At 42.1% G+C, this 27,366-nt stretch overlaps 1 protein-coding gene across 1 annotated transcript; it reads left to right on the top strand.

Moving 5' to 3' along the window:
- The first annotated feature begins 320 nt into the window (after positions 1–320).
- LOC120312044 (carcinoembryonic antigen-related cell adhesion molecule 5-like) lies at positions 321–25,870 on the top strand. Its single transcript, XM_039352248.1, has 12 exons — positions 321–457; positions 1,824–2,195; positions 3,475–3,756; positions 5,034–5,274; positions 11,739–11,899; positions 13,119–13,478; positions 15,506–15,760; positions 19,186–19,446; positions 21,703–21,975; positions 24,604–24,852; positions 25,343–25,378; positions 25,607–25,870. Exons 1-11 carry the CDS (start codon positions 406–408, stop codon positions 25,369–25,371), a joined length of 2,535 nt encoding a protein of 844 aa, XP_039208182.1. The 5' UTR covers positions 321–405; the 3' UTR covers positions 25,372–25,378; positions 25,607–25,870.
- The last annotated feature ends 1,496 nt before the right edge of the window (positions 25,871–27,366 follow it).

Here is a 27,366-nt window from a genome sequence, read left to right as displayed (position 1 = left end):
AGGATGGGCATCGCTGCCACCTTGCAATCCACGTCTCCGGACTGAGGGTTGCAAAGAAATGCAAATCTATTCTGAATTCTTTGCTCCCGGGACAGCACCTGTAAAGGAAGGCTAATGTCTAGTTCCAGGTGTGCATTTTCCTTCCTCATTCCATTCCCCCCCTGCTTTTGTCTCCATTTTTCAATCCTGACATCCATCTTGGCAAGAATGACGCCAGAGAAAGGGAGGAGATTTCTCTTGGAGAAAGTGTAAAACTTGTGGGTCGGAGCCGGGAGCAAACCCCTTCTTCCATCTGAGGGGAGAGTTGGTCAATCAGCTTTGATAGTCCAGGGTTCTGGTGACAGAGAACAGATTCCGGAATTCTTCTTGTGTTTGGGTGCCACTGTCTAGAAGAAGTCAACCAACATGATGGAGCAAAGCCCCTTCACTCTTGGGTGGAAGTCGCCATGCTTGGCCGGTGAGTCACTGAGGGTGTGAGAAGATTGTTGAGGTCCCACTGAGATCAGAGTAAATATGGCTAGACACCATAGATGGCAGGAAATATAACAGAATAACAGAGCTGGAAAGGGCCTTATAGGTCATCTAATCCAAGCAGGAGACCCTACAAATGGGAAGGGCCTTTCAGGGTACTGCATCCAGTTTTGGTCACCACCATATTAAAAAAAAAGATGTTGAGACTCAGGAAAGAGGGCAGAGAAGAGCAACAAAGATGATTAGGAGACTGGAGGTGAAAGCATGTGAAGAACGGTTGCAGAAATTGGGTCTATCTAAGGGGTGACGTGATAGCAGTGTTCCAATATCTAAGGGCTAAAACAGAGAAGAGGGGGTCAACCTATTCTCCAAAGCACCTGAAGGCAGGACAAGAAGCAATGGGTGGAAACTAATCAAGGAGAGAAGAAACCTGGAACTAAGGAGAGATTTCCTGACAGTTAGAACAATTAACCAGTGGAACGACTTGCCTCCAGAAGTTGTGGGTGCTCCATCACTGGAGGCTTTTAAGAAGAGAATGGACAGCCCCTTGTCTGAAATGGGTATAGGGTCTCCTGCTTCAGCAGGGGGTTGGACTAGAAGACCTCTAAGATCCTTTTCAACTCTGTTACTCTGTTATTTCCCATTCTCAAACCCTTAGCATTCTCCTTCAGGGCCACCCATTCAGAAGAGACTTAGATTTCTTCTTATCTCTTGTCTTGCAGTGTCTCATGACAATGGATGCTGGTTGACATTCTATGCATTTCTGCTCTTCTCTTCTGCTCTTCTCACCGAAATAGGCTGAAATCTTCCCCTCTCTAATCAAAGCTTGACAGGCTACATGGAAAATTGAGAGACTAGACTAGACTAGACTAGACTAGACTAGACTAGAGTAGAATAGAATAGAATAGAATAGAATAGAATAGAATAGAATAGAATCTAGACTAGACTAGACTAGACTAGAATAGAATAGAATCTAGACTAGTCTAGACTAGACTAGTCTAGACTAGACTAGACTAGGCTAGACTAGACTAGAATAGAATAGAATAGAATAGAATAGAATAGAATATAGACTAAAATAGATTAGACTAGTCGTAAAATAGGGCAAAACTCACTTTACAACTGATTCGTTTAGCAACAGAAATTTTGAGCTCAGTTACGGATGTAGGTCGAGAACTGTACATGCAATAATCCGGGGGTCGCCTACAGTCAATGAAAGAATGGAGAGAACTGAAAAGGAAGACAGGGCCAGATAAAAGTCCTTCCATACAGGACGTATTTGTTAAATGTCGCTTGGATAGAATGAATATTTTGATCGGACGTTTCTTCTTTTTTTTCCCCCCTCCGTGTTATAGTTTTCTTCCTCAGCTCTAATTTCCTGTTGACTCATGCCCAGGTAACCCAATACAGTCTCCCCGTTTTCATGAGCCCCTCCAATGCCATCGAAGGGCAGGGAGTCAATTTAACCACCGGCTCTTCCCCGACTGCCTTCTTTATTTGCAACTGGTATCGAGGGACGGAGATTAAAAAAAACTTGATCGTCACCGTCTACCTGCCTCCTTTAAATGGGAACGTCTTCGGACCTGCCTACACCGGGCGAGAAACTGCAGATAAAAACTGCTCTCTCTTCGTGGACAATCTAAAGCAGGATGACTCTGGAACCTACACAGTGACTAAAGATGGACCTTCGGTCCATGGAAGAGGAGACCTCAACGTAGAGGTTCTAGGTATGTTCCTTCTCTTCCCTTCCCCTTCAGCTGACTTCAGATGGCTCCCTCCGTAAACCACTTTCCCCTTTGTCTCCATCGGTGAAAATGCACTCGCTGACATCTGGTGAACAATCCAAAGTTGACGGCTCCCTTCATATCCCAAACATCAAATAATACCCAATAATTTATTTATTTATAGTCCACCTTTATTATTTTTACAAACAACCCAAGGAGGCGAACGTATCTTCATACACCTTCACCTTCCTGTTTTCCCTATAACAACAGCCTTGTGAGGTGGGTTGGGCTGAGAGAGAGAGAGGGATTGGCCCAAAGTTATCCAGCTAAGCCGGGACTAGAACTCACCGTCTCCTGGTGATTGGCCCAAAGTCACCCAACTGGCTTTCAGGCCTAAGGCGGGACTAGAATTCACCGTCTCCTGGTGATTGGCCCAAGTCACCCAACTGGCTGTCAGGCCTAAGGCGGGACTAGAATTCACCGTCTCCTGGTGATTGGCCCAAAGTCACCCAACTGGATTTCATGGTTAAGGCAGGACTTGAACTCATGGTCTCTCATAATTCTGGGAATCACTAGGCAGAAAGGGGAAAGTCTTTAGCATTTGAAAGAGAGTTGTGAGACACAGCCAGTCAAGTCTTGTTTTGGAAACCTAGCATAAATAAATGCTATCAGATTTATTTATTTGATTTTTATCTCACCCTTTATTAGTGTTTATGCTTCATGGAATTGACTGAAAGTCTAGTACAGTGATTCTCAACCTTTCTAATGCCGTGACCCCATAATAAAGTTCCCCATGTTGTGGTGACCCCCAAGTGGGTGTGGCCACCAATAAGAGGGAGTAGGACAGCTAGGGAAAAGGGAAAAAAATGGCAGACAGCATGGTTTGGCGACCCCTGTGAAATGGTCATTCGACCCCAAATGGGGTCCCGACCTACAGGTTGAGAACCACTGGTCTAGTAAATCAGGGGTAGGCAACCTTGGCTCTTTTATGACTGGTGGACTTCAACTCCCAGAATTCCTGAGCCAGCATGGGGGAAACTTTGGCCCCTTCATAACTGGTGGATTTCAACTCCCAGAATTCCTGAGCCAGCATGGCTCAGCATGGAAACCTCTCCCTTTCCCCTCAGCATGGCTGGCTCAGGCATTCTGGGAGTTGAAGTCCACATTTGGGGCTCAATTGTGGTCGTAGATTGAGGACTACTGTATTCCACCGGAGGTCAGATTTTGAGGCTTGATCAAGCATGTGCCAATGCTCACAGTGGCTATTTTCGTTCTCTTTCAGCTCCGAGCTTACTGCCCAAGCCGAGCATGTCCATCGTCCAGCTTTTCCGAGAGAATATGGATTCTGTCCACCTCAAGTGTGACACAACTGTAAGATCTGCAAATATCAGCTGGCTGAGGAATGGGAAAGCCCTCAGTTCCAGCCTCCGGATCCAGCTGTCCAATAATAACCAGACGCTCACCATACAGCCCGTTCTCCGTAATGATGCTGGCGCATATCAATGTCACATTTCCAATCCTTTATCTGCTCAAAGGAGTGACACCACCACCATTTCTGTGATCTGTGAGTATTCACTTCCGATGATGGTCAGCTTCTTCCTCTTCTGGAAGTTTTTAAGGAGAGATGGGACAGTTGTCTGAAACGATATAGAGTTTTCTGCCTGAGCAGGGGGCTGGACTAGAAGACCTCCAAGGTCCCTTCCAACTATTCTATTCTATTCTATTCTATTCTATTCTATTCTATTCTATTCTATTCTATTCTATTCTATTCTATTCTGTTCTGTTCTGTTCTATTCTATTCTTCATTTCTCTATTTATTCTCTTCTGCTCTCTTCTGTTCTCTTCTGTTCTCTTCTCTTCTCTTCTCTTCTATTCTTCATTTCTCTATTTCTTCTCTTCTCTTCTCTTCTCTTCTCTTCTCTTCTTAAGAGATGGTTATCTGCCATATATTGCATATGTATGTATGGGACTGGGCTCCTAAGAATATATAATACAGAATAACAGAGTTGGAAGGGACCTTGAAGATCTTCTAGTCCAACCCCCTGCTCAAGCAGCAAACTCTATGTACAGCCGTGGTGGCAGAGTGGTTAGAATGCAGTACTGGAAGCTAATTCTGCCGACCGCCAGTAGTTCGATCCTCATTGGCTCAAGGTTGACTCAGCCTTCCATCTTTCTGAGGTCGGTAAAATGAGGACCCAGATTGTTGGGGGCAATATGGTGACATTTGTAAACTGCTCAGAAAGTGCTGTAAAGCACTATGAAGCAGTATGTAAGTCTAAGTGCTATTGCTATACCATTTCAAATGGTAGTCCAATCCCTTCTTTAAAATCTCCAGTATGGGAGCAGCCACAACTTCTGGAGGCAAGTCATTCCGCTGATTAATTATTCTCACTATCAGGAAGTTTCTCCTTAGTTCTAGGTTGCTTCTCTCCTTGATTAGTTTCCATCCATTGTTTCTTGCCTTGCCTCCTGGTGCTTTGGAGAATAGCTTGACTCCCTCTTCTTTGGGGCAGCCCCTGAGATATTGGAAGTCTGCTATCATGTCACCCTTAGTTCTTCTCTTCATTAAACTAGACATACCCAATTCCAGCAGCCTTTCCTTATATGTTTTGGCCTCCAGCTCACTAATCATCTTGTTGCTCTTCTCTGTACTCCTTGTAGAGTCTCAACCTCTTTTTTGTAATATGGTGAGCAAAACTGGATGCAGTTTCGGGCACCATATTATCAAATATTATATATATAAAAAAAATTCTCTGGGAGGGTTTCTAAGGCTCTGAAGGAGAAAGGGCATGATGACCAACTACTACAAGCCCTCAACTCTCCATAAATTACGTCCCACAGATGGCCCAGACCCCCCTGTGATCAAGATGACTGCGAAATTTCTCACTCGGCCGACCAACCGGAAGCTCAACTGCAAAGCCAGCTCGTTTCCCGAAGCAGAATATCGCTGGTTCCACAACGGGAAGGAGTTCAGCGAGAAAGCTGAAGTTCTTCTCAAGAACATTCAGTCGGGGAGTTACACCTGCCAGGCGACAAATCCTTTCACTCACCGGAAGGAAAACACCACTTTAGAGATTGAGTAGCCCCTGCACAGCCCCTGGCGTTACTATTTCGATCCACATTTCTGGGACCCACAACTTTTCCTTGGCGTCTGCTACTACACTTCAAATTGGATTGCTTTCTTTGGGGTGCTCGGCGTTCTTTGGGCTTGTTTGTTTTCTTGCAGACATTTCATGACCCAACTAGGTAACCATCATCAATGCTTGAAGGGAGCGGGGTTCACTCTCTGATTATAAACTCTACTCTCTTCTAGCACTGGTGATGTTACCTGGCTGGGTAATGAAACATCTGCAAGAAAGCAAGCAAGCTCTAAGAGTACCAAGAACTTCACATTCTTCCTTCCTTCCTTCCTTCCTTCCTTCCTTCCTTCCTTCCTTCCTTCCTTCCTTCCTCCCTCCTTCTCCTCCTCCTCTTCCTTCCTTCCTTCCTTCCTTCCTTCCTTCCTTCCTCCCTCCCTCCCTCCTTCTCCTCCTCCCCTTCCTTCCTTCCTTCCTTCCTTCCTTCCTTCCTTCCTTCCTTCCTCCTCCTCCTTCTCCTCCTCTTCCACTTCCTCCTCCTTCTCCCCTCCTCCTCTTCCTCCTCCTCCTCCTCTTCCACTTCCTCCTCCTCTTCTTCCCCTCCTCCTGTAACACAAACCCCTTCCCTTCTAACACTGATGATGTTGCTTAATTGGGTAATGAAACGTCTGCAAGGAAACAACCGTGATCAGAAAGCACCAAAGACCCCACTGCAACAAATATTCTCTTCTATTGCTATTCCTTACTCAAATGCTCTAATCACTTCTTGGACCTGCCCGTCTCACTTCTGATTATCAAATAGTATTTCTGATTGATTCTATGTTCCAATCTCAAGCTTTTCTCTTGAGTAAGACACAATGATTTTTTTAAAATTTTATTAAGTACAAAGAAAAAAAAAGGATTAAAAACGTTGAACGTGGTAAATCGTCTTTGACTGACATCTCAGTCCATATTGTACATTAATTACATATAATATACCTATATACAACTAAACATTTCTAGTCTCTATCTCAGTTTATCTCTTTACTGTGAGCTCCATTTTTTCCTCCTCCATCTATAAAATGGAGCTCACAGAATTCGATAAAATTCTGTTTCTTCCTGATTTTTTAATCTTTTAGTTATCCTGTCTAGTTCTGCACAATACATAATTTTCTTTATTAGTGCTTCCCCACTTGGTACTTCCATTGCTTTCCACTTTTGAGCAAATAGTATCCTTGCTGCTGTGACCACATGGATAATTAAATATGGAGTAAGACACAATGATTTTGATGGGATGTACCAATGATAAAGAAGACGTCTCTCTAAAATTAGATAAAAGAGCTGAGATTTTTTTTTTTTTTGCCAGACACAACACACACAGCCCTGAAGAACTTGTCACATAGCAGAGATATCACCTTTTCAGACTTAAATATTTCTCTTTAATCCACATTTTCTCTAAACGGTTCTTTTATAATGTCCCTTCTGAATTCCAGTTCACTTCAAATCAAGGTAACCTTTCCAGCTAACTCTTTTTTTAAAATATATATTTTATTGATTTTTTTTTTAAAAAAAACATAAATCACTCAATAATTGGTGAACAGTGTGTTGTCTGGGTTACATTTGTAAAACAATCATTAACAATTAATGTCTATAATCCATATTCCATATGTTAATTTTAGTTGATTTCCTCTTTCCCCAAAATAACCTCTTTTGCAAGCATTGAGTTAATATAATTCTTACTGTGTTGATAAATAACCAATATATAATTTTTTCCCAATATTCCTAAAAATAATAATCATATTAGTATAAGTGCAGGAGCATTCACTGTTATTTTTCCCCTTTCTTACATAAATAGGCATTGTGCAAAATTGCATACGGCCTAAGGTTACACTTCTTGTCCGATCTCGTTGCTGTTTTGTAATATCTCCGCAAACATTTTTAGACCCTTCAAGAAAGGTCGATGTCTCTTCGATTTGAAGGGGTTCCATATTTGTACCGGCCCAGTTTTGAAGGCCTTTGCGGACTCAGCGTGCTTGACCAGTGTCCTGTGTTCAGGGAATACGTGTGCCGTACAGGGAATCCTCAATGTACGACCGCAAATTGGAGCCCCAAATTTAACTCGTTTGTCAAATGAGTTTTGCCCCATTTTACGACCTTGAGGACTACCTGCATACGAAAACTTGCCAGTTAGAAACCAGTACTGTCCAGAGCTGAATGACTAATAGCGAGGATGCCCTATGAATCTGACAAGACTGGGTCAAAGGAAGTTGGTAATCCTGCCCCCCTCCCGCTCCTATCCACCCCGTCCTGAGGTCCCCCCAAGACAGACCAGGTCAGCAAAGTGGAATGCCAGAAGCTGATTAATTTTGAGGCACCTCCGGATCACCACCCTGGCAATAAACCACAAAAGCAATCGCTTTTTATGACTGCGGTTAGGTGGTGCCTAATCTGGAGAGGAATGGTGGAGGGGGTTTCCTGTCATGCCTTTTTTGTTTTTTACTTCCTTCAATATCTCCTTCCCTACGAATTTTTTACTTTTTATTTTTTTCTGGTTTGTAGTACGGCTTTTTTATATATATAATTAAAATTTTTACTAGACCGACGAATGAAAATGGAAGTTCCAAAAATAGGAGAAGAACAGAGAGAGAAAACAGAAAGAAGAACAAGAATATAGCTGTTCTGTTTATCTTGTGGGTGGGGTTTTTTGTCTCCACCATGTTTATTAAAGCGCTTTCATAAAATGGTTTATAGTGTGCGGTTGCTGGGAAAGGTGGCCGTGAATTGTGTGTGTGAAAGGGCTCCTTCACACCCTGAATGTAAGGAAGATGCTAAGAATTGGACCGGTCCCAAAATCCCTAGTGGCTTCTGGTCCTCCCGTTTCTAGCCTGGTGCCTTTTACCAGTATCCAAAATTGATGGGTAATTTAAAACATTCCATAAATTATTAAAAGCATTCCAATCCCAGCAATCATCATTTTTTCAATTCCAATAGATAATAATTTTCATATATTTCCCAAACGCTACATAAATACAATCCAATACATTCTTAATCTGTTTAAAATATCTATTCTAATAATCACGCTCCTGTATGTATATGTATTTAGTTGCTTCTAACTCTAGCTCTTAATCCTTAAAACAATCCATAAATTCAGTATTGTAAATCTGAACTTTGTTTAATGAATATGAATGAATTAAGGTTTAATATTATTCTGTTATTTTAAAGAGATGGATTGTTTTTGGGATTACATATATATAGGGCTGATCAATATTTTATTGCTATTAAGATACCTATTGTCTAGTGGAAGAAGAAATAAATGAGTTTGGTATAAAATGAGGGATGTGAGAGATTAAGAATTAGAATTGATAATTTTTTGATTTAAATTTAAACTATTGTATTTGTAAACTGATAAAGTTATAATACAGGTTTAATAGTGATAGAAATTGACAACAAAGACATGATAAGGCTTGATAAGTTGGAGAAAATTTGAACTTTGTTTAATGAATATGAATGAATAGAATAGAATAATGGAGTGAAGTAGAAAAATTAGAATAGAATAGAATAGAGTAGAGTAGAGTAGAGTAGAGTAGGGTAGGGTAGGGTAGGGTAGGGTAGGGTAGGGTAGGGTAGGGTAGAGTAGAGTAGAGTAGAGTAGAGTGTAGAATAGAATATAGACTGGGAATTAGGAATAGAATAGAATAGAATAGAATAGAATAGAATAGAATAGAATAGAATAGAATAGAATAGAATAGAATAGAATAGAATGCACCACTGAAGTTGCCAATCTTCATTACCTTTGTGAAAAGCACTTCGGGACACAATGCACTTAGCAACTGCCTCGCTTAGCAACAGAAATTTTGGGCTCAATTGTGTTCATACGTTGAGGACTGCTTGCAATCCTATAAAAACGAAACCAAGAACATATTCCTCGGTTCTGTGTTATCTTACTCTTACCGATATATGGATGATTTCTTGTCCCTGGGTATATATTTGCTTTTACAAAGAGAAATATGATCCTTTTTCAGCCGTTCAATCTGAAATTTATCATACCAAAACGGTGCCTGGGGGGAATAGTTGGCCATACAATCATTTTTGATAAAACGGAGCTGTGTTTTGAAGAATAAATCTTGCCGGATTGTCACTCCCAGCAGTAAATTGTGTTGTGTTCGCATTCCATTCTTTATTTATTTCCAAAATTAACATTCTGCCGTAGCCTGATGGACTGTGGAGGGGCAATAGAAATGAAGCATAAAATACAGTCACCCCATAAACTTTAAAAAATGACAGCGTTCAAAGAAACAACTAAGGGCCCAAAGCATGTTAAAAATAAGGTGGTTTTCAGATGTTTGCAAAATGTAAGCAGAGACAGGGCGATTTGTATCTCCTGAGTAGTGGGTGGGTAGGCAGAATATTCCAAATATTGGAAGCTGCTGGGCTACAGTCACTGAGCAATTTCACAGGTAACGGATCACGAATAACAAAAAAGGCAGATGTTTGAGAAGAGCAACAAAGGTGATTAGGGGACTGGAGGCTAAAACATACGAAGAACAGTTGCAGGAATTGGGTATAGAATAACAGAGTTGGAAGGGACCTTGGAGGTCATCTAGTCCAACCCCCTGCTCAGGCAGGAAACCCTACCCCATTTCAGGCAAATGGCTGTCCAGTCTCTTCTTAAAAACCTCCAGTGTTGGAGCATTCACCGCTTCTGGAGGCAGGTTGTTCCACTGGTTAATTGTTCTAACTATCAGGAAGTTTCTCCTTAGTTATAGGTTGCTTCTCTCCTTGATTGGACTAGAAGGGGCTGGACTAGACGACCACCGAGGTCCCTTCCAACATTGATATTCTGTTATTTGCACCGTGAGAAAAAAGGACCACGTTTTTGTCTTTCCCATCCCAAACTATAGAAACAACATTACCAATTTTACAGCCCGCCCAATTCTGCCTTTCTCAACCATTTTAAGAGGTGTGGACCCTCAACTCCCAGAATTCCCCAGCCAGTCAGAAAACTAGGAGGGAAAGCCCATCCATCTTAAAATTGCTAACTCAAGAGAAACACTGAACAAGGAATTTTGGGTGGATGAATCTTTTCAGAAAGCTCCCCCTCACACAGACACATCTATGCACCTACATATACAGGGCACAAATCGGTCGTGGTCAGAAAAGTCAAGATGGCAGCTATGGTGGTGCCACTGAAGCGCCCCCTGTTGGTCAGGTGCATTGCTAATCCATTGAGATTGTCATCTTCCTTTTTTTGATGTTTGCAGTCCTTGCGGACCAGAGGACCGACAATGTATAGCATGAAAAAATGTGAATGAGCAAAATCATCAGCCTTTCTCCCTGGGCTCAGTAGCACCCCGCTCACCCCCCCCTTTTTTTTAGCAAATCAGCAAATTCTGCTCACGGCTGGAGGATGAATCCCACTGCTTCCTTACCGTTCCAACTTAAAACACACACACACACACACACACACACACACGTTAATTTGCAAATGCAAACCAGCAGCGCCACAGAAACAAATAACAATCTTGTGGCGCAACAAGCTTCAATATTATTGATCACAACACGGGATATGTGTTCCTTTTGTCTTTTGTTCGTAGAGCAGGATCAGGCTGACCTTTGTTTATAATTGATATTACTGCTTATAATACATGACGAAAGAAAGCAAAAATGGGGGGGAACACCAATGTACTCCCCCCCCAATAAATAAACCCATCAACTTGGAAAGCAAAAGAGAAAAAGCCTACGAATGGAACTGATCTTCAAATATTTCAAAGTAAGTATTCAGAGGCGGAAAAGAAAGATCCGAAGCCTTTTCAGTCCACACTGATCTTATTTGAAATGAAATTGAAATCAGCTAATTTCTTGGGATTTTTGGAGGATGGGTTTCTAACACAGGTAGTCCTCAACTTACAACCACCACTGAGCCCAAAGTTTCTGTTGTTCAGTGAGACATTCTGTTGTTAAGTGAGTTTTTAATATACTACCATCTTGAAAGCAGCAAACCCTGGAATCTTTTTGTAGATGCAATATTTTTTTTTTTGCTGGGTTTTATTTTTTCTTTTCATGTAATGTTCTTGACATTTTTCAACCATGACAAAGGTTGGGTGGGAATGTTCGGTATATAACTTCAAATTAAATCTTTATTACCAGCCCGGGTATACAACTTCTTCTTGTCTTTGCCCTTGCATCCCTTTAGAGTTGGGGCTAAATTATATGTGCAAAAGGTACCACAAATACATAAATTGGAGCCCTTTGTAAATAGTAAACCTTGCTGTGAACATCTAATGAGGTTTTCGCCTGAACTGCAGTGACTCATGTTCTTTTAGCAAATAAAAAATATATGTACTAATTTTAAACTTACTCTATGTGCATTCCTTATTTTTCCATTACAACTTGTGAATCTTTGCCACACCTCTTTGGGAAGGGCAGAGAGGGGTGGGTTAATTGGAGAAGGTTGAGTGACATAGAAGTGACCACATACCGGTTCCTGATATATAAAAGCAGGAGTATTCTTGGTGGTACCAGGTTTAGTTCTGAACAAAAGAACAGGAAGATTTACCAGTCACCCAGCGCGGAGGAAGTCACCTTGCCTGATGGATAGTGTACGCAGTAACCTTGGATGGAGAAGCTCCTGGTGGATGGTGTTTTGGGCAGGTATGGATGAGAACCCTGAATAGCAGAGTCTAAAAAGGTTGAATGTGATCTTGGGTAGAGGATCAAGTCCTCATTAGAACTCCTGATATATCTACCTGGGTTCTGTTGGATGATTCTGCTGCTTGACACCCATGCCGCTCTTATTTTACAAAACAGAACTTTGTATTAGTGATTGAATTTCAGTTAACTCGCTTAAGAAGTCTCAAAATCCATGGAAGTCCCAAAGGCGCACTTTCCCCTTTTTTTAAATAGAGATTTTATTGATTTTCTTTTACATACATATGTTAAATTTCCAACCAACGAGCTGTCTGGGGTTAGCTATGTTAATACATATTCGATTCCTAATCCTCCATTCTTCCCTCTGACCAACAATAAAATAAGTCCCAAGTTTGGCAGTAATCTGTGTCTTCTTTATCTTTCAATCTCATAGTTAATCTGTCCATCTCTGCACATTCCAATATTTTTCTGATTATTTCTTTCTCTGAGGGCAGTCCTTCGTTTTTCCAATATTGCGCAAAGATTATTCTCGCTGCTGTAGTGATGTGTAAAATCAAATATAGACTCTGCTTATTAATCTTTTCAGGCATTATACCTAGTAAGAAAAGTTCAGGTTTAAAATCAACATGTTCACCTAATATTTTTTCTAACCACGTATGTATCTTTTTCCAATAAGCCTTAGCTTTTTCCACATGTCCACCAAATGTGATAGTACGTGCCTGGGTTGTGCTTACCTTTCCATGGAAGCCTCAAAGGGGCACTTTTCCATGTCTCAAAAGGCAATCAATGTTTTCTATGAACATTTAGCCATTATAAGGTCCTCTGGTGCAATTAACCTGCTTTGCTAAGCGTAGCCTGCTTGATTTTGGGACTGACACATCATGCAAACCCAACCCCAATGGTTTAACCATCGTTAAACAAATAATGGGGTCACCAGATGTTGGGGTGTGTGTTAAATTCCCTTCAGTTTTTAACCAGGTTGCTTTTTCTTTAAAAAAAAATGGTTGATGGTGTTTTCTAATTTCTCCTGCAGGATAGCAAATCTGGCTTTGTTGGAGGAGGAATTTGCACTCTTGTGATTTGAGCGCGGAAAAGCACTTTCCAGAAACCTTTTCTGCAGATAAATTCTAGGAAGGGGTCTTTTGCTTGATGAAATGTATCTTACTTAGACTCTATCGTTTCCCTCCCTCCCTCTGTCTCTCTTTCTCCTTTCAACCTGCAGGTGCCATCCTCCATGGTAGTGTCCATGTGGCTCAAGCGAATGAAGACATTGTTATTGAGGCAGTTCCTCCAAATCCAATGGAGACGTCTGAAGTCCTGTTGAAGCCACCAACTCCCCCAGGGGGTACTATCTTTTGCTCCTGGTCCCGTCAGCCAACGGGGGCCGATCCGCTAGAAATCGTGACGCTGCTATTTAGTCAAAGTCTAAACAGCACTGGACCAGGATATACTAAGAGAGAAACGGTCTACTCTGACTGCTCCCTTCGCATTAAGGAGCTAACATTAAGTGACACTGCAAACTACCTGCTGACCGTAGCAGGAGCTACAATTTCTAATGGGAATATAAGATTAGAAGTCAGCGGTAAGACTTTTTTTAAAAAAATTGGGACAGGCTGGCCAGAATTCAGAGTCCCCGTACCCTCATGGGTGTGAAGGCACCGGCTCAAATTACTGAGCTGAAAATGAGGGTTTCTGCTCTAGCAGTGCATACATCTCCATCCATAAAGTCCTCCATGAATGCCTCCCTATCTTGTGATTTTTCTGGAAGGCTACGAAGACATGGTTTCTGTCAGCGGGCCGGGGGACTCTGAGTTTGGAGAGCCAATCAAGTGGCTTATATGATTGTGGTTGTGGTTGCCCTAGGGTGGGGTGTGTGGGGGTCTACGACAACTCACCGTAGCCAACTGGCCATGGGACAAGAGTTACGTTAATAATGAAGAAATAATGGAATAGAATCATTAAAGGAAGGATGCCAACATGGAAAGTGAATGACCAAAATTAAAATAGTTTTTTAACATAATTTTAAATAAATAAATTAAATTGGTGGATTGTCCTACAGTGAATTGTCCCACCGTCAGTTGGCTGTGCCGAGTTGACTCTGGTGAGCTTTCCCATCCTGTGGGGTGAGGTGTTTCTGGTGGTTGATTTCTAATGCTGTGCACTGCCTGGAGTCACCTTGTGTGAGTTGGGTGGTTCTATGAATCAAAAGAAAGAAAAAGAAAGAAAGAAAGAAAGAAAGAAAGAAAGAAGGAAGGAAAGAAAGAAAGAAGGAAAGAAAGAAGGAAGGGAAAGAAGGAAAGGAAAGAAGGAAAGAAAGGGAGAGAGAGAGAGAGAAAGAAAGAAAGAGAGAGAGAGAAAGAAAGAAAGAAAGAAAGAAAGAAAGAAAGAAAGAAAGAGGGAGGGAGAAAAAGAAAAGGAGAGAGAGAAAGAAAGAAAGAAAGAAAGAAAGAAAGAAAGAAAGAAAGAAAGAAAGAAAGAAAGAAAGAGGGAGAAAGAAAGGAAGGAACGAAGGAAGGAAGAGAAAGAAGGAAAGTAGGAAAGGAAAGAAGGAAAGAAAGAGGGATAGAAAGAGAGAAAGAAAGAAAGAAAGAAAGAAAGAAGGAAGGAAGGAAGGAAGGAAGGAAGGAAGGAAGGAAGGAAGGAAGGGAAAGGAAAGTAGGAAAGGAAAGAAGGAAAGAAAGAGAGAGAGAGAGAGAGAGAGAAAGAAAGAAAGAAAGAAAGAAAGAAAGAAAGAAAGAAAGAAAGAAAGAAAGAAAGAAAGAAAGAAAGAAAGAAAGAAAGAAAGATCAACTGCCCTTGGTAACATCTGGAGTGGTATGCCAGAACTATGTTCCAAAATCTCATAAGTGCGACTAGGACGAAAATAAATGTAATATGCCACATTTAACACCCTGTGATGGGGAGGCCTCTTTGACAAGAAAGTGTCAACGCACACAGATGGTTTAAGTGATTAAGGCACCCAGGCTGGAAAGCGGAAGACTGTGAGTTCCAGTTCTGCCTTTGCCATGAAGGCCAGCTGGGTGACCTTGGGCCAGTCCCTCTCTCACACCTCACCTCACCTCACCTCACGGGGTTGTTGCTGTGGAGAAAGAGGAGGAGGAAGGTGTGTTGGACATGTTTGCTGCTTTGAGTTATTTGTAAAAATAATAATGGCGGGATACAAATCAATAAACAAAGCCACCTGTGAATCAAACCGCGAAAGCCTGGTGATGTGAGCAATAGAGGCGTCTTAATTGAGAGAGAGAGACAGCCTGATAGGACATTATAATGAATTGGTAACGAATGAAAAAGAATCTCAAATTCTTTAAGCGGCCCCTTCAAACACCTTTTTCTTTAATTTAAGTCTAAACTCAGTTCCGGCTAAGGCAGGGGTAGGCGACCTTGGCTCTTTTGTGACTCATGGACTTCAACTTCCAGAATTCCTGAGCCAGCCACGCTGAGGGGAAAGGGAGAGGTTTCCATGCTGAGCCATGCTGGCTCAGGAATTCTGGGAGTTGAAGTCCACCAGTCATAAAAGAGCCAAGGTTGCCTATCCCTGGGCTAAGGCCTCAGGTTGTGCCTATCACACTTGGTTTCTATCATCTCTAACCATCTCTCTTCTGTCTGCAGAGTTTGTGCCGAAGCCAAATGTGGTTATCTCGCCATCCCCTTTCATTGTGGAATTCCAGGCCGTTCAGCTATACTGCAATTCAACCTTCACTCAGAGCGTTAGGTGGTTGAAGGATGGACATCCCCTGCCCCAAGAGTACAACTGGACCCTCTCCATTGACCCTGCAACTCGGGAGCACACCGGGGCGTACCAGTGCCAAGTCTCCAATGGTGGCCTTTTATTTACGAGTGAACCTGCATACCTCAGTGTGATCTGTGAGTATTTGGCGTCCATTGCCTCCAACGCATTTTTAAATGTCATCTATAGAACTGTTGTTGTCGTTTTTTGTAAATGGCAAAGCCTGTAGAGGACAACTTAGAGTGTGGAGAAAGTATTATAAAAGTGACTTCAAAATACCATTATGGGCTATACCTCGGCATGCCATAGAAGGCATAAGGAAAGGGGTTAATATGGATATGGTTTCTTATGCACAGCTACTTAGATGGGATGGCCAAGACTGGCAGTTAAAATCCTTGGAAGAATTAACACATGAAAATTTAACCTATTCATGGTTCCAATACAGACAAATAGTGGAAAGATGGAAGATGGATTGTAAAATGGGCTGGCTTAGAGAAGATGAAATTCTTCTAAAACAAGTAAGAGATCAAAGGCCAACCCATATTAAGAGAGTTTATGGGGTTTTAGTGGAATTGGATTCAGAACCTGAACTAGTTAAAGATTGTATGATTAAATGGGCACAGAATATTGGTGAAACGATTTCAATGGATACTTGGGAACTTATTTGGATAAGAAATGTTAAATTCACACAAGCGCAAAATTTAAGAGAGAATTTTTATAAGATGTTTTATAGATGGCACCTTGATCCAAAGAAAATGTCCATTATGTACCCTAATCTACAGCCGAAATGCTGGAGATGTGGACATTTGGATGCTACTTATTACCATATTTGGTGGACGTGTAAGCATATAAAAGCTTTTTGGATTAAGATATGGTGGAATATTCAAAGAATTTTTAAAAAGAGGGTAAAATTTACTCCGCAATTATTTTTATTAGGTATTGTTATTGATTGTGATGCGAAGGAGGTTATATTGATGTTAAATTTGATTACAGCCGCCAGGCTGTTAATAGGACAATATTGGAAGAAGGAATCCTTGCCTACTTTACAAGAGTGGTTTCATAAAGTTTCGTACTTGGCAGAAATGGCAAAGATTTCGGCTTTTTTAAAGGAGCAATCTCAAGAGAAATTCTTTGCGGTATGGGAAAAATGGATAAATTTCATACAACATAATTTGGATATGGAAAAATATTATCTAGCCTTTTTATAACTTGTAATGATTGTTTTTTCTTTCTTTCTTTCTTCTTTTTCTTCTTTTTTTTTTATACACGCTTTACGTATTATTACTCATATAATTTTTTTTTTATATATATGTTTTATTCTTCGTCTACTTTTTTCTTTTTCTCTCTCTTTTCTTTTTTCTTTTTTTTTCTTTCTTAGTATATATTATTCATTTTAAAGCTTATGTTACGCATATTATTATTACATATATTATTATTATGACTTTTACTATTACTATTAATTATCTTATAAATTGTAAACGTTATTTTTAAAATTTGTTAAATAATCCTATATTCAGTTCTGGGAAGTCGGGGGGGGAGGGTGGGGTGGTTTGGGAGGGGGGGGTGGATGTTTATTTGTAAAATTTTTGAAAAATTTCAATTAAAAAAAAAAAAAGTTCTTCTGACATGTGCAATGTCTGCTATCGTAACGAAAACAAATTTAAAACAAACAAACAAAAGAGAGAATAAACGCTCTTCTTTCAAAAACAGTCTGGTCAAGAAAGAAAGAGGGAGCGAGGGGGAGAGAGAGAGAGAGAGAGAGAGAGAGAGAGAAAGAGAGAGAGAGAGAAAAGGAACAACGAGAGGGAGAAAAGGAAAGGAAAGGAAAGGAAAGGAAAGGAAAGGAAAGGAAAGGAGGGAAGGAGGGGGGAGGAAGGAAGGAATGAAGGAAGGAAAGAGGGAGGGAGGGAGGAAGGGAGAGAGAGAAGGAACAACGAGAGGGAGAAAAGGAAAGGAAAGGAAAAGAAAGGAAGAGAGGAAAGGAGGGAGGGAGGGAGGGAGGAAGGAAGGAAAGGAGGGAGGAAGGAAAGGAGGGAGGAAGGAAGAAAGAAAGAAAGAAAGAAAGAAAGAAAGAAAGAAAGAAAGAAAGAAAGAAAGAAAGAAAGAAAGAAAAGATTATAGATGTGTGGTGAGCCCTGAAGAATATTTCTTTCTCATCAAGGTTTTATGTCCCTCAAAGAGGGTTTGTTCCCTTATTGCATCTGAGTAATTTGGTCCTGCCTTGACTCAAAAAAGGACTTGAACCTTAACTGGGGAAAAGGACACCCACAGAGGGGTTAAACAACCTTTGAAGGTCAGAAAGGAGAGAATTTATGATGTTGGTAAATGTAGTGAGAAGATAGGCAACAGCCAGCCTCTCTGAAGAAAGACCAGCTGGAGAAGGTGAGGAACAGGGCAGGGCCATCTGGCGGAACTCCATGACCAAATGGAGCCCATCCCTTCTCCAGAAAGCGAGACAGCCCTGCCTAGTAGTCAGTCACTATCACCAGCAGGGCTGGTCCCAGTAAGGACTTAGCTACAGTTCCTCAATTAGTCTGTTCTCTTCATTTTGGTTGAAACACAGCAGCTAAATTCATGACAGGGATGGGATGGTTGATACTACCTTGTCCATAAGGGATTTCATTGATGAGGCAGGCCAATTCAGAGGCCCATTTGGGTCCTTAAAGATCTGGAGTCTTCAAGGTGTGGGTGGAGGCCTCACAATCAAGATCCTGTTATCTAGGGTGTTCTGGAACCTGAACTAAGATGCTTTGTAATTCAAGTCCAGGCAGAGTCAACGAAAAATGGTTTTAAAACAAATATTTATTCCAGGAATTCTTAGCAGAACTTACTTTCTGAAGATGCGTCCGGATGTGTACATTTGTCCATTTTACCTAGGTAAAAACAGTAATTCCTTCATATCAGCTTTAGCGTGGTTGTAGACAATATCCCTGCATGCGTCCCATGCTGGTTTCACACAAAAGCATTCCTTTTACTCAGATACGTCACAGGATGTCCTGCAATAACTTTGAAACTCCTCCCACTTAACTGGATAATTATAGGATTCACTGAACAGCTAAACTACGTTACCCGTAAGCTATCTCTTAAGGAGACAGCGCTTAACCCTTTAAATGCCAAACATTCTAACATACAGTGCTCAGCTAACTGGCTGGTCCAGCACATGTGGAGATGCTCAGTCCTCCAGGGCAGGGTTGTCCCAAAGGTGCTCTTTCAATTTGCAACTGGACTTTCTTTGTTTTTCCTTGAAGACATTCTGCTTCTCATCGAGGAAGCTTCTTCTGTTCTGACGGAATGGTGGAGAATGGAAGGATTTATATCCTTTGCAGTCATCTGGTCATTGGCGCTCTTTCTAAGAGTCATTGAGCCAGAACCTGAAGAAGCTTCTTGGATGAGAAGCGAAACATCTTCAAAGGAAAAACCAAGATAGTCCAGTTGCAAATTGAAAAAGCATCTTGGGGACAATCAAGAGCCTGCTTGCTCTTGCGGGGGAACGGGTAGAAGGATTCGGCCTGAATTGTTCTGTTCAAATCCAAATTTTTCTGCATTGTGTCTTCGTCCCTAGATGGTCCAGAGGTGCCTGTCATCCAGCCAAACAACGTCTGTAATAAAGAAGGCCAAACCATCATCCTCAACTGTTCGGCTGCTTCGTGTCCCGAGCCAAAGTACACTTGGTACCGTGATGGTGCCATTGTGGACTCTGGGCCCAAATTAATCATTGAAAATTTCAGCGAGAGCCAAGCCGGGATCTACGTCTGCGAAGCCCTGAATCAGCTTCTTCGCACACGGAACAACAGCAGCGATCAGCACATCCGCTTGGAGAAAAGTAGGTAACCGCGGTGGAGTCAACACTTGTGGTCTGTTGTCATTGTGGGTTGGTGGCTGAGAGCCCTTTCACCAGCACCGTCTGTGGGACCTGCCACCCCTTTAACCTCAAAATAGAAAAGATCTCCATTTGTTCAGGAAGATATTATTAGAGACCAACTGTACAGGTTGTCCTCAACGTAGGACCACAATTGGGCCACAACTATATCTTTCTCAACAAATGGAGCCAAGGATCGTTTGGTATAGGTTCTCCTGCTCGAGCAGGGGGTTGGACTAGAAGACCTCCAAGATCCCTTCCAGCTCTATTCTATTCTATTCTATTCTATTCTATTCTATTCTATTCTATTCTATTCTATTCTATTCTATTCTATTCTATTCTTCTACTCCATTCCATTATTCTATTCTATTGTACTCTACTCTATTCCTATTCTATTCTATTCTATTCTGTTCTGTTCTGTTCTGTTCTATTCTGTTCTATTCTATTCTATTGTACTCCACCCTACTCTACTCTACTCTATTCCTATTCCTATTCCTATTCCTATTCTATTCTATTCTATTCTATTCTATTCTATTCTATTCTATTCTATTCTATTCTATTCTATTCTACTCTACTCTATTCTATCATTGCCAAAGGAGACAGTTGTTCAGTGAATTTTGCCCCATTTTACGACCTTCCTTGCCACAGGTGTTAAGTGAAACACTGCAAATAGTTAAATTAGTAACCTGGTTATTAAAGGAATCTGGCTTCCCCCATTGAACGTTGCTTGTTGGAAGGTTGCAAAAAGAGGAATCACATGACCCCAGGACGCTGCAACTGTCATAAATACGAGCCAGTGGCCGAGCGTCTGAAATTTGATCATATGATCGTGGGGATGCTGCAACGGTCATAATTGTGAAGAAAAGGTCATAAGTCACTTTTTTCAGTGCCGTTGTAACTTTGAACAGTCACTAAAGGGATGGCTGTAAGCCGAGGACTATCTGTATTGCAGTATTGCAAAGCCAGAAGTGGGAAGAGCTCTAAGTTCTACTTTTCCCTCTCTTAACTATCTCTCACTGCCCACCCCAAAATGACCAACCAGGTTTAGGCAGGACTTTCATAACGGTCAGTCCAAGCAAAGTTTGCTATGGGGCTCCTTCCTTCTTCCAGCTGGGTGACCTTGGACCAGTCCTTGTCTCTCAGCCCAACCCACTTCACAGGGTTGTCGTTGCGGGGAAAATAGGAGAAGGAAGGTGCGTTGAATACATTCGCCACCTTAAGTGATTTGTCAAAGTAACAAAGGCAGGATACAAACAAGCGAACAAGCAAACAAATTGGCCATAACATTGGCACGTCACTGACTTTCATACTTAAGAGGGGACCCAAATTCACCATCTCCCAGTGGTTGGTCCAAAGTCCCCCAGCTGTCTTTCATGCCTAAAGGAAGAATTGGAACGCACTTTCTCCAACTTTCTGGCCTAGTGCCTCAACTACTAGACCAGGGGTAGGCAACCTTGGCTCTTTTATGACTGGTGGACTTCAACTCCCAGAATTCCTGAGCCAGCATAGCTCAGCATGGAAACCTCTCCCTTTCCCCTCAGCGTGGCTGGCTCAGGAATTCTGGGAGTTGAAGTCCACCAGTCATAAAAGAGCCAAGGTTGCCTACTCCTGGCCTAGGCCTGTATTTCTCCAGCCTGGCAACATTAAGATGGGCAGACTTCAACTCTCAGAATTCCTGAGCCAGCATGGGAGAACTATGCCCCCCTCATGACTCGTGGACTTCAACTCCCAGAATTCCTGAGCCAGCATGGGGGAACTATGGCCCCCTCATGACTTGTGGACTTCAACTCCCAGAATTCCTGAGCCAGCATGGGGGAACTATGCCCCCCTCATGACTCGTGGACTTCAACTCCCAGAATTCCTGAGCCAGCATGGGGGAACTATGGCCCCCTCATGACTCGTGTTCTTCAACTCCCAGAATTCCTGAGCCAGCATGGGGGAACTATGGCCCCCTCATGATTCATGGACTTCAAATCCCAGAATTCCTGAGCCAGCATCGCTCAGCATGGAAACCTCTCCCTTTCCCCTCAGCATGGCTGGCTCAGGAATTCTGGGAGTTGAAGTCCACCAGTCATAAAAGAGCCAAGGTTGCCTACCCCTGGGCTAGACCAAACTGCCTCTCCATTAGTCCTATCCGTCCCTGGACTTTGCTTTTGGTGGGTCACTCCAGCCTCCGGGTAAGACCTTCAGCCTCATCACCTTTTTTTCCCCTCCTTGCAGGTTGCGTACACAACGTCGCAATCACTGGTCCATCAGAAGGCACAGAGACTGAACTTATCTCCTTGAACTGCACAGCCGAAGGTGACGACATTTCGTATTCTTGGTTCAATGGAAGCCAGCCCGTGATCGAAACTACACGTGTCCATTTGATAAACAACAACCAGACCCTTCTGATTAACTCATGTTATCGAAGCGATGCTGCTCAATATACGTGCAAGGCTTCCAACAGCTTCTCTTCGAATGTCAGCGCTCCCCATCACTTAGATATCATATGTAAGTCTGATCTTCTTATCGTCAGTCATGCCGTGCAGCCAGCATGCTTCACTTCACCTTTCTGTTAAGAGAGGGCAATCTCTCTTATAGAGGCTAAAACATATGAAGAACGGTTGCAAGAATTGGGTATGTCTAGTTCAGTGATGGCGAACCTTTTAGAGACCGAGTGCCCAAACTGCAACCCAAAATCCACTTATGCATCGTCGAGTGCCGGGTGGGTGTGGCCCACTGGCTGGGCGTGGCCCACTGGCTGGGCATGGCCCATTGGATGGGCGTGGCCCATTGGGTGGGCGTGGCTGCGGTGGTCACGGCAGACTGGGTGGGACTAAAAAGTTCAATCAATCAATTCCGACTTTGCAAGATCTTTTTTTTTTCCCGCGAGAAGTTGAAATTGATTGATTGAACCTTTTTTTTGTACTTGGCAGCGGAGGCCTAAGGACAGTGGTTCTCAACCTTTCTAATGCCGCGACCCCATAATACAGTTCCCCATGTTGTGGTGACCCCCAACCACTTATACATCACCAGGTGCCAGGGGCGTGGCCAAAGAAAAGGGGGAAAAATGGCAGACAGCCTTGTTTGGTGACCCCCGTGAAATGGTCGTTCGACCCCAAATGGGGTCCCGACCCACAAGTTGAGAACCACTGCCTAAGGAGAAAAGGTTTTATAAAACCCAGCTGAAGGCCTAGGGCTGGGGCGATGGCGTGCGTGCCCATAGAGAGGGCTCTGAGTGCCGCCTCTGGCACCCGTGCCATAGGTTCACCACCACTGGTCTAGTTTAGGGGTGACATTAGCAGCATTCCAATATCTCGGTAGTTGCCACAAAGAAGAGGGGATCCACCTATTCTCCAAGGAACCTGAAGGCAGGACTAGAAGCAATGGATGGAAACTAACCAAGGAGAGAAGCAACCTGGAATTAAGGAGAAATTTCCTCACATTTAGAACAATTAATCAGTGGAACGACTTGCCTCCAGAAACTATAGGTGCTCCATCAGTGGAGGCTTTTAAAAAGAGATTGGACAGCCATTTGTCTGACATGGTACAGGTTTCCCTACTTGAGCTGGGGGTTGGACTAGATGACCTCCAAGGTCCCTTCCAGCTCCGTTCTTCTATTATTCTGTTATTCTTAGACTACCTAGTGCAGGCTTCAGGCTAGAAAGACAGGCTTGCCTACCTCACAAACTTTCCGGTTATAAGATAAATGCAGCAGCTACCATGGTTGTGTACTTTTTACAACCTCTCTCTAGCCTGGAGTCATTCAACCTTCATCTTCTGAACACATTCAATTCTCAGTATTATGTGCTCCTGGCCACTTTCCTTCGTGACCAGAGGCAAGCTCGCCTGACCAATAACCAGCCAAGACACAGTGAAGGCCTTTGGTTTCGTTTATTGCAATAAGCGGGGAGAGAAGCTCAAAGCTTGGTTCTCTCCAATGTTTTAACCCAAAATATTCCCTTCTTTATACAGCCCTGTCCCGTCCGCCACATCCCTTCTCTTTCCCCATTGGCTGAGGTACTACTATGAGGTTACACTCTTTCCGACTGCCTCCTACCTATTTCCTGCTACATACTAAATCATACATTACATGTCCATTAATAATATAAAATATTACACATATTCAATTGTTGGTTTTGAGTTCGGGGCCCCTTAGAACAATAGATTGTTTCCTGTTTTTTCAGTTTAGTTAAGTTTTCCTGGCTAGCCATTTCCTCTGTCCAGTCTCTTGTTAAAAAATGGCTGTCCAGTTTCTTCTTAAAAACTTCCAGTGTTGGAGCATTCACCGTTTCTGGAGGCAGGTTGATCTACTGGTTAATTGTTCTAACTGTCAGGAAGTTTCTCCTTAGTTCTAGGTTGTTTCTCTCCTTGGTTAGTTTCCATCCGTTGCTTCTTGTCCTGCCTTCAGGCGCCTTGGAAAATAGCTTGACTCCCTCTTTTTTATGGCAGCCCCTGAGATATTGGAACACTGCTATCATGTCCCCCCTTGTCCTTCTCTTCGTTAAACTAGACATACCCAATTCCAGCAACTGTTCCTTATATGTTTTAGCCTCCAGTCCCCTAATCATCTTTGTTGCTCTTCTCTGTACTCTTTCTAGAGTCTCAACATCTTTTTTGCATCGTGGTGACCAAAACTGGATGCAGTATTCCAAGTGTGGCCTTACCAAGGCATTGTAAAGTGTATTAATACTTCGCATGATCTTGATTCTATCCCTCTGTTAATGCAGCCTAGCACTGTGTTGGCCTTTTTGGCAGCTGCAGCACACAGCGGGCTCATATTTAAGTGATTGTCCACTAGGAGTCCGAGATCCCTCTCACAGTTACTACTATTGAGCAAGGTACCCCCTATACTTTACCTGTACATTTGGTTTTTCTTGCCTAAATGTAGGCAAGAAACATTCAACTCCCACAATTCCCCAACCAGCATGGGGATTCTGGGAGTTGAAGTCCACCCATCTGAAAATGGACAAGTTTGAAAAAACATTGATCTAGGTGACATCCAGGGCAGTCCGTTCCCCAGACCCATTAGACAAAATGAAATGGGAACATTCTTCCTTGTCACATTTCAGAAAACCGCAAAGCCATGATTTTGAAAGATATTCTTCCCTGGTTAAAAAATATGCCTGTTTCTTGCAGATGGACCTGACACTCCTTTTATCAATGAGACAGTTGACATCAATCTGGACAAAATCACTCTAAGCTGCGTAGCTGTTGCCTTTCCTGACGCACACATTCTGTGGTTTTACAATGGATTGCAAGTTGAGAAGAACCCCCTGGTGATAGTTCTGGATATCATCGCAAAGAATTCTGGGAATTATACTTGTTGGGCAATAAACCCCAAATCTGGGCTGCAACGTGAGACCACTATGGAGATTGACATGATAGGTGAGTAGAAGGAAGGAAAACCCTAAGCCAGTGGTTCTCAACCTTTTTAATGCCGCGACCCCCCAACTGGTCGTAAGTCGAGGGCTCCTCAACCGGTCGTAAGTCGAGGACTACTCAACTGGTGCAGCACCGTTTGCAGAATGGTACTTTTGGCGGGCTCAGCAGGGCAGAGACAGCCTGGACAATTCCTATTGGCTTTTGAAAGCCAATAGAATTAGACTCTATTCAAGAGAGTCTATTCTATTGGCTTTCAAAAGCCAATAGAATAAAAGGGAGTAGCACAGCTAAGGAAAAGGGGAAAAAATGGCAGACTGCGTTGTTTGGCTACCCCCATGAAATGGTCGTTCGACCCCAAATGGGGTCCCGACCCACAGGTTGAGAACCACTGCCCTAAGCAATTCCATGGCAAAAAAATTGAGGCGTTCCTGTCTGGAGATTGAGGATGGAGACACACCTCATATTACCTTGGGCTCTCTTTTTCTCTCTTTAGGAAGACTAAGAAGCTTAAACCGCCGTTGAGGGCACTGTAAGTATGAGTTTTTCAGAAAATATTCAGGAACGATTCATTTGCCCTAGTTTCCCTAAGTGTTTTGATGTTTGCAAGACATCGGGGTGGGAATCCGTGGTCTCCACAAAGTAGGTGAAAACAATCAAGATGGAAGCGTCACCTGGTTTTATCTGTTTGGCATGTTCAATGCACATCAAAATCTGGAACACAAACTGTGCTTTAACGATACAGTGTTTTCTCTTTTAGGTTTCCATTCTCTGATTTCTGAGGCAAATTGACGCTTCATCTGTTTTTACATCGTTGTAAATTTTGAATTTTTGAAATCTACGTTGAAACCACCTTGTCGAGTTCCTGGGGGGGTCACCCCTGGCTCTCCATTAAGATTACAACAATGGATCATACCAATATCCAGTTATCATTTGCATTTCTGTAATGAAAAAATGTATGCAGTTATTCAAATGCATTGAGAAGTATGGAAATTTGCACTCAATAAATCGTTCTCTTTGGCAATTGTGTTGCTTTGTTGTTGTCAGCGTCAAAAGACAATATGTCTGACCTCTTGATTCTGTGGGGTTGGAATCAGCCTTCGTTATTAGCTGGATTGGGTCTTAAAAAAAAACCTTAACAAAATCAAAAACATTCCTTAAGGCCCAAACTCACTTTCCTCTGCTCTGGAAGCCTTTCCTAGCCTAGTCTCCTTAAATACCTTGGATTTTAACTCCACAGTCTCTATAAAATAAAATAAAAAATACTGCTTGAAATTCGCATAAGCTGGCCCTGTCTTAGGTCTGAAAAAAGGCCGTTACGGCCTCATCTCCAAAACTTGGGAGACAATTTTAGCAGTCCTTGTAGGACGAAGGGTCACCTAGAAATAATTTTGTGGTAACCCAGAAATGTACAATCACCCAACACTTTGTCAATGTCATAATATCCCTACCTCAACATCGTTCAATCTGTAACAGGTCTTTGCATCAGTAGGGCCAGCCACATTGGGTTATTTTTTTTAAAACAAATTTTATTAGTTTTCCAATTTAACATCCAAATATTTAGAACGCAACGTGGTGACTGGGTAATCAATAGTTCAGTAACAGCATTTTTAGTTCAAATCTCACTGGCTCAAGGTTGACTCAGCCTTCCATCCTTCCGGGGTAGGTAAAATGAGGACCCAGATTGTTGGGAGCAATGTAAATATATATATACATTGCTTACTGGTGTACACCGCTTAGAGAGTGCTTGCACTTAAAGCGGTATATAAGTCTCATAAATAAATAAATAAATAAATAAATAAATAAATAAATAAATAAATAAATAAAACATAGTTAAGCTAGTAAGTTTCTAACCATAGCAAGCTCAATTAAAACAGTTGTCAATCTATTTTTTGCTTATACATATCCATCTCCTGTTTTTGAATTTTACCCAATTCTTAATTTCTAATTATAGTATTCCAATTTTAACCTTTAACGTCCATAATATTCAAATTTCTGATAACCCAAATTTCCTTTATTTCAAATACACATATTACTTACTTCAATATATTCTTATTTTATTTCATAAACATTTTCTAATTCTCATCCTAATAATCACAGCTTACTAATAGAGTAATCTTTGTTGCCCCATTGGGTTGATTATCTGCTTCATGGATTTGTTGACCGCTTTCCATTCTTATGAACCTTGACGCTGTTTTCCACTGAGAAGAAATGAAAAGGACAAAGAACAAAGTAACCCAACATAATACAGGCTAACCAGAACTACACCTGCAGAGTCCAGGCTAACTAATTACACAATTAGACTGAGACCACAGCCGAGCCCAGAATTTCTGTCACTAAGCGAAACAGTTTTTAAGTGAGTTGTGCCCCATTTTACTACTGATCTTGACGCATTATTTAAGGAAATCTCTGCAACGGTTAAGGAAGTAACACGATTGTTAAATGAATCCGGCTTCCCCGTTGACTTTGCTGATCGCAAAAGGGGATCACGTGATCTCCAGGACACTACAAACTGTCATA

This window comes from Crotalus tigris, unplaced genomic scaffold (assembly GCF_016545835.1).
Source record: "Crotalus tigris isolate CLP2741 ecotype Arizona unplaced genomic scaffold, ASM1654583v1 scf7180000018413.2111637, whole genome shotgun sequence".
Taxonomy (NCBI): domain Eukaryota; kingdom Metazoa; phylum Chordata; class Lepidosauria; order Squamata; family Viperidae; genus Crotalus; species Crotalus tigris.
The sequence above is the reverse complement of the archived record's forward strand: the minus strand, read 5'-3'. Positions and strand labels throughout refer to the sequence as shown.